We start from the raw sequence: 9967 nt of genomic DNA on the forward strand, positions 1-9967 counted from the left end.
CATCAAATGAAGCTTTGCTTTATTTGATCAAAATGAAGGTCGGCCGAAGGCCAAGACCTTCATTTGACTTGCCCAGCACAATATACGAAGGTATATCAAAAACATGATAAATGTTGAACCAACAGATAATCAAAAACCAAGATAACATAAACTATGTTACCAAAAACAAACAGGTGCTCATGCACCACAAAAAAAAAAAAATTCACGATGTCCATGCATCAAACACATCACCAAAGAAACAATAACATTGTTTTGGAACAAACACTGCCAACAAATTCAGAAAACACTACTCCCCATTTTTTGTTGAAGAAGGAAAAGGTAGGAGTTTGGCGAAGACTTGTTCACAACAGTCGACCCGTGCAAGCATGTCCTGTCCCATCTTGATCGTCCGATCCACCATCAACTGCACTTGTCTTTTGAGTTTGAGAAGATCCTCTCTGGCCTTGATGAGCTCTGCAACGTCAAGATCAATCTCAACTTCAGAATCTCCAGCTGGTTCCTTGCCTTTACGAGATGTGGATATTTCTTTAGTGAGATGGGCTTTGACAGAAATGATGTTGGAAACATCAAGTGCAACATCAGGAGCAGTCGCACGATCAACATCTTCGTCTTCACCATACTTGTCGATCTCAGCTTCAGCAGAGTCAGCTCCATCATCAGACTGAGGAGACAAAGGAGGACCAGCACATGGAGGTTCATAGGGGAGATCTTTGACACGATCAGGAGTGAGGAGGGTTTTGGAAAACTCAAGCAGATTCTTCTCTTCAACAAGCACAACTTCCTCTCTCTCCTGGAGTTTTTGCTTAACCAAGAGATTGTAGATGAGGCTTGGAAAGGGAAGCATACTTCCACCTGTGGACTTAAAGGCTGCACGAGAGATGTTAGCAAACACTTGCTCACCAAAGTTGAAAGCCAAAGGCTTACCAACTTTAAAGATAAATCCAGCTTGTTCCTTGGTTAGAGAAGTAGTGTTTTTGCTTGGAAGCCAGTTGTAAACTGCAATCTTGTGAAGTACAGAACATTTCCAAGACAAAGTGGATGTAGCAAACTTCGAGGTCCATGCCTTAAGTTTCCCTCCAGTCAACTCCCTAGTCATCTCATCATCATCAACCTCAACATCATCAGTGTTAGTATTTGCAGTGTAGCATGCTTTGTTAATGGCAGATGGGGAGAAATCAAAGACCTTACCCCTAACAAACACTTTCCCAAACTTAACAGATTTTGGGTCAAAAGCCTATGTCATCATATTAACATAGAATTCTCTAACAATCTCAGCATCATAGGGAAAAACATTGACAACTGTACCCCACATACTCCTATCTTGCAACAGGATATCAAGCTTATACTTTGAAAAGAAATCCTCATCCGCACGTCTATCATTATGAAACTTCCTAGCAGCCAGCACTTTGAGAGCATTCTTTGCTTCACGAGTGTAAAAACGAGTGGAGTACGACTTACTAACCTCAACCTCTGATTCAGAGGAGTTTCCAGAGCAGCTGATGCGAGGGAAGGTAGTGTGAGAGGCAGAAGATACCTTTCCGCTCTTTGAGGTGGGAGAATGTTCAACCTTTGGCTTGGGAACTGGAGGCAGTGATGTTGGACCAACATCACTGTCTTCTCGGCTAGGAAGATTGAGAGTAGAAGGGATCACCCGTGTGGATTTTGACCTTGAGGAACGCTTGAGAGAGGCCACTCCAGCTTTACGTTTCCGGCTTTTCTTGTCAGGGACAAAGGTGTCAACATCAATAACATCTGTGCTTTCTTCTGGATCAACATCCTGATCAACATTAGGAATCTTTTCAGGGTCATCAACATCCATGGATGTGGGTTGATCACCAGCAGCACATTCTTCTTCTGCAACAACAGAAGCTTTATCAACATCTGAGCCAGGTTGTGAGGCAAGATCAAGCTGGGCCTCTTTGGCAATTTCCCCAATTCTCTCCAAAGAGGTATCTTGAGAAGCATGCGATGATTCCTCTTTTGAAGACGGAATTGACTCTTCGCTTGGAGTGGTAAGAGGAGTTTGATGTTGAGTAACACCAAAAGCTGGATGTCCTGTGGATTTTTTTGAGGTCGCATGAACAGTGAGGCTTTGTAGAGAAGTTTTCCCCTTCGTGAGATCTTCGTCAACTTCACAGTGGAGATCGGCTCAGGATTGATGGGAGTTTCCACCATTTGCAAAGAGACAGGATCAACATCAGCCCCAACAGACAATTCAGTGGTGCTTCTCTTCGGAGAGCCTTTTGGAGAAGGAGCTAGAGGAAAGGTTTCTCTTGGGACTTCCACCGGAGTTCGAGAAGACGAGGGTTTTTCAGCTGACTCGGCCATCTGAGGGAGAGCGGAGAAATGTTTGGCTGCACTTTTCGGTGATCCAAAATGTTGGATCAGACTCTTGATGAGAGAAGAAAGATCAGGATTTTTTTCCATGACTTTTGAGCTTCAAAGGGAGACACTGCACAAATCTGGATAGAAGGGTTTGTGAAGTGAAAGGTAATAATGAAAAATCAGAACAACCCCCTTAAATACAAACGAAAAGACCCCAGCCAACATCAACCACTAAGCCACGAGATAAAATCAAATCCCATAAAAATCTCCCTCACAAAAACAAATCAAAATTCGAATAATCATATCACAAGAGACAAGGAGAGGCGGATCAAGCATCAGAAGAACAAACCCTAGAAACACAATTAACTGATAAGATCACCAAGGAAAAAGATAAAGAGAGAGAGAACAAGAAAAGAGAAGAGATATGCCTATTGAAACAAAACAGTAGAGCCAATGTTACTTCAAATGTTAGTCCAACATTAGAAGTCAATGTTATCCAACATCCGGAACAACAAACTATGATTCTTTCAGCAGAGGAAGAAACTTTTAACCAAAACACATTGAGATCTTAAAGCTCAACATCCATTTTCCCTGAGTGCATCGTCGCAGCGAACGCCGTGCCCCGAGTACTTAGATGAGAGAAGGGATGATCTCATTTATTTTCAGATGTTTTATGACCATTAAGCCTCACTCTTGTGCTACCGGTCTTATAACATCAATTTTTTTTTTTATTTTTTAATCAACATCTGCTAAAAGAACACAACAAAACAACCAACATGGACACTGCACTGTCAGTAACTCAGGCTCCACATGCATATGCCTAAACAAAAGAAAAATAACAAACACAAGGAACAAAAACAGATGTTAGGATCCAACAAAGACAACCTAAGTCCTAACACCTCACATGCAAGAACACTTAAATGCAGCACAAACCGAGAGACATCCTAAGATGGGAGAATCTCTCAAAATCTAAAGCCTTGGTAAAAATATCAGCAAGCTGTTTTTCAGTAGGAATGTATTCCAACACAATGAGCTTTTTCTCAACAAGATCTCTTATAAAATGATGACGAATATCAATGTGCTTTGTGCGAGAGTGTTGAACAGGATTCTTAGAAATCTCTATAGCACTAGTGTTGTCACACATAACAGTCAAGATGTTACTTTCCATACCATAGTCGTCCAACATCTGTCTGAGCCAAAGAAGTTGAGCACAACAACTGCCAGCAACAATGTATTCGGCTTCAGCAGTAGAGAGAGAAACACAATTTTGTTTCTTGCTTGACCAGGACACAACATTGTTTCCCAAAAGATAACATCTTCCACTTGTACTTTTTCTGTCATCAGCATCACTTGCCCAATCAGCATCACTAAATCTGACAATGTTAGAGTTTGTGTCTTTGAAATACCATATTCCAAGTTAAGATGTTCCAGCAACATAGCGTATGATGCGTTTAACAGCCTTCAAATGTGACTCCTTTGGCTGAGCTTGGTACCTAGCACACACTCCTACACTGTACAGAATATCAGGTCTACTTGCAGTTAGATAAAGCAAACTGCCAATCATTCATCTGTATAATGTTGGATCAACATCACGTCCAACATCGTCCTTGCATAATCTGTCAGTGGAACCCATGGGAGTTCTCATGTGTTTAGCAGACTCGAGGCCAAATCTTTAAACAAGACTTTTTGAGTACTTGCTTTGAGAGAAGAAAATGCCTTCAGGAGTTTGTGTTACTTGTAAACCTAGAAAAAAATTCAATTGCCCCACCATACTCATTTCGAATGTGGTAGACATGGCCTGAACAAAATCCTTCACAAGCTTATCATTAGTAGCACCAAACACAATGTCATCAACGTAAATCTGTGCAATGATAGTGTTACCAGCATGCCTTTTGATGAACAAAGTTTTATCAACTTGACCACGAGAAAAACCATAATCAAGGAGAAACACAGTCAACCTTTCATACCATGCACGTGGTGCTTGTTTTAAGCCATACAAAGCCTTTTTAAGTTTAAACACATGATCAGGCTTACTAGTGTTTTCAAACCCTTTAGGCTGTTCAACATAGGCTTTCTCAGATAAGACACCATTTAGAAAGGCACTCTTAACATCCATTTGTAACAAGGAGATCCCAAACTGACAAGCAATGGCAAACAACAGCCTAATTGACTCAATTCTAGCAACAGGAGCAAAAGTTTCATCAAAATCAATCCCTTCCACTTGAGTGTACCCCTGTGCTACCAATCTAGCCTTGTTTCTAACAATGTTACCAGACTCATCAGTTTTATTCTTGAAAATCCACTTAGTACCAATAACATTCTTGTTATGTGGTCTAGGGACAAGATCCCACACATCATTTCTAATAAACTGATTAAGTTCTTCATGCATAGCATTGACCCACATAACATCTTTAAGAGCATCAGCAACATTCTTAGGTTCAACAAGTGACAGATAACATTCAAACTCAGCAAGCTCACACACAGAAGTCATACATGCAATTCTTACCAGCTCTTTGTAATTGACTTCCTTCTTCTGTCGAGTGACAACTTTCTCACCCACATCTCCGATGATTTGAGAACTTGGATGATCTCTTCTCACATGACTTGGGGGATCTCGTCTGATGGAATCATGAAGAAATTGAGCTTCCAACTCTTCTTCAGAGTCTGACACGTAGTTGCCAGCTTCTCCTTCTGATGTTGACCCGGACGAAGTAACATCAGATGTTGGTACAGATGTTGTACCATCATTGCCACTTCTGTGGTGGTTAGAAGCATGACTTATGTTGTTGGGCTCCTCGAGTAGCTCAGTAACATCTTCATCCTCTGTTCTATCAATGAGACTAAGAGAGTCATCAAACACAACATTAACAGTCTCTTGAATAGTCTTTGTTCTCAAGTTATATACACGAAAAGCATGACTATTCACAGAATATCCAAGGAAGAGACCTTTTTCACTTTAGGAATCAAACTTGTTGAGGTGATCACGGTCATTCAAGATGTAGCAGACACATCCAAAAACATGAAAGTACTTGAGATTGGGCTTCTTACCTTTAAGGATCTCATACGGAGTTAACATAGTACCTGGTCTCATGTACACTCTATTGATGATGTGACATGCTGTACTCACAGCCTCAGCCCATAGTCGTTTGGAGAGACCTTTTGCTTGCAACATAGCTCTCACCATTTCCTGAATGGTTCTATTCTTTCTTTCGGCAACACCATTTTGCTGAGGAGTTTTGGGTGCAGAGAACTCATGGAAAATTCCATTGTTAGTGCAGAAAACAACAAAAAGAGAGTTCTCAAATTCTTTGCCATGGTCAGTCCTAATTCTCCCAACATACTGGCCATATTGAACTCTAAACCTTTTATACAGTTTCTTGAAATGAGCAAAGGTTTCAGATTTTGTTTTCAAGAATTCAACCCAAGTGTATCTTGAAAAATCATCAGCACACACAAGTACATACCATTTACCTCCTAAGCTTTCGACTTCAATGGGTCCCATTAGGTCCATATGCAGGAGTTCGAAATATTTTGAGGTAGAGCATGTTAACAACATTGGATGAGCTGTCTTGTGTTGCTTCCCCTTCTGGCAAGGTTGACACACAACATTTTTCTTGAAATTCAGATTAGGAAGGCCTCTAACTGCATCATGTGTGATCAACTTTTGAAGATTCTTGAAGTTGACATGTCACAGTCGTTGATGCCAAAGCTCAACATCATCAAGTTTGACTACATTGCAGAACGTTTCTTCTTGGGACTTGTAGCAATTGTCAGACGACCTTTTTCCCATCATCACACACTGATTTGTGTCATCAAAGACTTCACAAAGATGTTTGTCGAACTTTACAGTCATACCTGCATCACACAACTGACTGATGCTAAACAGGTTAGCCTTAAGACCTTCAACAAGATACATATCTTTTAATTTAGGAAAATCAGTAACATTGAGAACTCTTTTCCCCAAAATTGTTCCTTTCGCACCTCCTCCAAAAGTAACTTTTCCTCCTGATGTTGGAACAAAATCAGAGAGTAAAGCCTTTGTTCCTGTCATATGTCTAGAACACCCACTGTCAAAGTACCAATTCTCAGAAATATTAGCATTCAAGGAGGTGTATCAACATTGTTGTACTGAAAGTAGATAGGTTGGTTTATCTTAGGCAGATATTCTGTAAAGATAGATCTCCAAGAAGATCCAAATCTGTACTTTGTATTGTTGATTCAACATAGTGAATTTAGCCTTGAGCCACTCACGGGTTATTTATAATCCGTGAAAAATGTATTCTTGTGTGTTATTACTTTCCGCTGCATGTTGGTTATAATGTTATTAACATTCTGTTGATAATATTGCATCCAACATTACTCTTTTATTTACACAGTTTTACTTTGTTGGTAATTTGGGGCACTAAACTTTTTCAATTGGCATCAAGAGCAGGTTCTTGACGTACTAAGAATCGATTCCTGTGTGCAAAATTACCACCAATGGATTTGTCAAGTGTGTCGGCTCGACCTCCTACTCTTGATAGTGGTGGGAAGAACTACAACTTGTGGAAAACTAGGATGAAAATCTATATCAAATCTATTGATGAACGTGCCTGAGTTGTTGTGTTGGATGGGTGGACTCCACCGCGTACCACTGATGATAATGGAGTTACTTCTGTCACACCCGAGAGTAAATGGTCTGCTGATGAAAGACTCATTTCTAACCATAACTCCAGAGCCTTGAATGTTATCTTTATCTCTGTTGATGTTCCTGCATTTCGCATGATTTCTAATTGCACGGAAGTTCGAGATGCTTGGCTCATTTTGCAGGAACAATGTGAAGGTTCAGCCAGTGTTAGAGCAACAAAAATGCAAATGTTGACCACTAAATTTGAGATTTTGAGAATGCGCGATGATGTGACTATCTCTGCATACTATGAAAAGCTATGTGAAATCTCAAATGAAGCTGTTAGACTTGGGGAACCTATTAGCAACGAAAGATTGGTCAGTAAGATACTGAGATCTCTGCCTGAAAGGTATAACATGAAAGTTTCTTCAATTGAAGAAACTGCTGATGTTGCTACTATGCGTGTTGGGGATCTGGTCAGTAAGTTGTTAACTTTTGAGATGAATCTTGAACAGCAGAAAGCTGATCATGTGTCCAAAAGTGTGGCTTTTCGTGTTGAAAAGATTCCTGAAAACTCTGAAATTACTAACTTGTCTGAGTGTACAGATGTTGATCCCGAGGAGGAGGATGATGTTAATCTTGCTATGTTGGTTAAATTTTTTAACAACATGCTGAAATCTTTTAAGAAAGGAAAATCCAAAAGTGGTTTTAGGAAACCTTCTGGGATGTCTGCTGGATCTTCATCCAACATCACCAATGTCAAGAAGAATGTTGGAACAACATCCGAGGTAAGAAGTTTTGATCACATTCAATGCATGGGCTGTCAAGGGATGGGTCACTATGCAAATGAGTGTCCCACAGTTGCAAGAAAAAGGCATTCTGGTCTTACTGCAACTCTTAGTGATGACTCAGATTCTGAGGAAGAAAAAGTTCTCCTTGTGGCTACAGTTGATGGAGAGGATTTGCAGGAAGAAGACATGATTGGAGCTCTTGAAGATCTTGATGATGAAATAATTTATTCAGATAGCTTATCTGAATCTGAAACTCTGAGTGTTGATGACAATATTTCCAGATCTGACTGTGATGTTGATCTGATTGATGTGTCTGACAATATGAATGTTGATGTTGATGTTGCCAACACTGATGTGAACATCTCTTCTGAAAATGATCAGTTTAATGTGATTTTTAACAATGATGTTTTTGACATGGATACTGATGTTCAGGAGATTGATGGGATGAAGATCCCCACTAACACAACGAACTAGTATGAAATGACTATTCTTGATGATTTCAACTCTAGTGTACCGGATTTTTGTTGTGTTGCAGCCTTGGAAGAACAGGAGAGTGATCCACTGAAAGAGATGGAGAATTTTAAAGATCTCTATGAGATTGTTGATTCTCAATGTCGGGAGATGAGAAATGACATCTGTATGTTGGTTGATGAAAACCAAAATCTCAAAGGGCAAATTACAAGGCTTGAAAGGATGCTCTCTCAACGTGATGTTGAACTTGATATACTCCGAGGTAAAGTTTGTGATTCTGAAAGGGTGTTTAAACGGTTTAACAAAGGCACCTCATGTTTAAATGAAGTTCTGTCTCAAGGTCAGCATAGTAATTTTGGTATTAGTTTCTGTGCTGAGGAGCAAAGAAAGGAACATCATAATACTACTGTTTTTGTTAAAGAAAGAAATGTCAGTGTGAATGTTGACAACATTAAGGATCCTCATAAGAAAAGCAAAAAGAAAGAATCCTATGTTTGTCATTATTGTTCTGCTCCTGGACATATCAAACCTCATTGTGTCAAATACATAAGTGATTGTGCTATAAAATCTGCGACACAGATGTTTGACTGTTATCAGAAGAATGTTAGTAACATTGGCAGGCTTGACTTTAGCAGATTGTTGGATAAGAGAGAACAAAATGAAACCTGTAATACTGTTGTTTACACCTCCTTGAATGCTAATATTTCTGAGAATTGGTACTTTGACAGTGGGTGTTCTAGACATATGACATGAACAAAGGCTTTACTCTCTGATTTTGTTCCAACATCAGGAGGAAAAGTTACTTTTGGAGGAGGTGCGAAAGGAACAATTTTGGGGAAAGGAGTTCTCAATGTTACTGATTTTCCTAAATTAAAAGATGTGTATCTTGTTGAAGGGCTTAAGGCTAACCTGTTTAGCATCAGTCAGTTGTGTGATGCAGGTATGACTGTAAAGTTCGACAAACATCTTTGTGAAGTCTTTGATGACACAAATCAGTGTGTGATGATGGGAAAAAGGTCGTCTGACAATTGCTACAAGTCCCAAGAAGAAACGTTCTGCAATGCAGTCAAACTTGATGATGTTGAGCTTTGGCATCAACAACTGGGACGTGTCAACTTCAAGAATCTTCAAAAGTTGATCACACATGATGCAGTTAGAGGCCTTCCTAATCTGAATTTCAAGAAAGATGTTGTGTGTCAACCTTGCCAGAAGGGGAAGCAACACAAGACAGCTCATCCAATGTTGTCAACATGCTGTACCTCAAAATGTTTCGAACTCCTGCATATGGATCTAATGGGACCCATTGAAGGCGAAAGCTTAGGAGGTAAATGGTATGTACTTGTGTGTGCTGATGATTTTTCAAGATACACTTGGGTTAAATTCTTGAAAACAAAATCTGAAACCTTTGCTCATTTCAAGAAACTGTATAAAAGGTTTAGAGTTCAATATGGCCAGTATGTTGGGAGAATTAGGACTGACCATGGCAAAGAATTTGAGAACTCTCTTTTTGATGTTTTCTGCACTAACAATGGAATTTTCCATGAGTTCTCTGCACCCAAAACTCCTCAACAAAATGGTGTTGCCGAAAGAAAGAATAGAACCATTCAGGAAATGGTGAGAGCTATGTTGCAAGCAAAAGGTCTCTCCAAACGACTATGGGCTGAGGATGTGAGTACAGCATGTCACATCATCAATAGAGTGTACATGAGACCAGGTACTATGTTAACTCCGTATGAGATCCTTATATGTAAGAAGCCCAATCTCAAGTACTTTC

The 9967-nt window shown here is 39.8% G+C and overlaps 1 protein-coding gene across 1 annotated transcript; it reads right to left on the reverse strand.

The window, feature by feature from the left end:
* Positions 1-286: 286 nt before the first annotated feature.
* LOC130998395 (uncharacterized) lies at positions 287-2427 on the reverse strand. Its single transcript, XM_057923814.1, has 3 exons — positions 2084-2427; positions 1292-2003; positions 287-1234 (listed from the first exon to the last, which is right to left on the reverse strand). Exons 1-3 carry the CDS (start codon positions 2425-2427, stop codon positions 287-289), a joined length of 2004 nt encoding a protein of 667 aa, XP_057779797.1.
* Between the last annotated feature and the right edge of the window lie 7540 nt (positions 2428-9967).

Source organism: Salvia miltiorrhiza, chromosome 8 (genome assembly GCF_028751815.1).
Source record: "Salvia miltiorrhiza cultivar Shanhuang (shh) chromosome 8, IMPLAD_Smil_shh, whole genome shotgun sequence".
In the NCBI taxonomy this organism is placed as follows: domain Eukaryota; kingdom Viridiplantae; phylum Streptophyta; class Magnoliopsida; order Lamiales; family Lamiaceae; genus Salvia; species Salvia miltiorrhiza.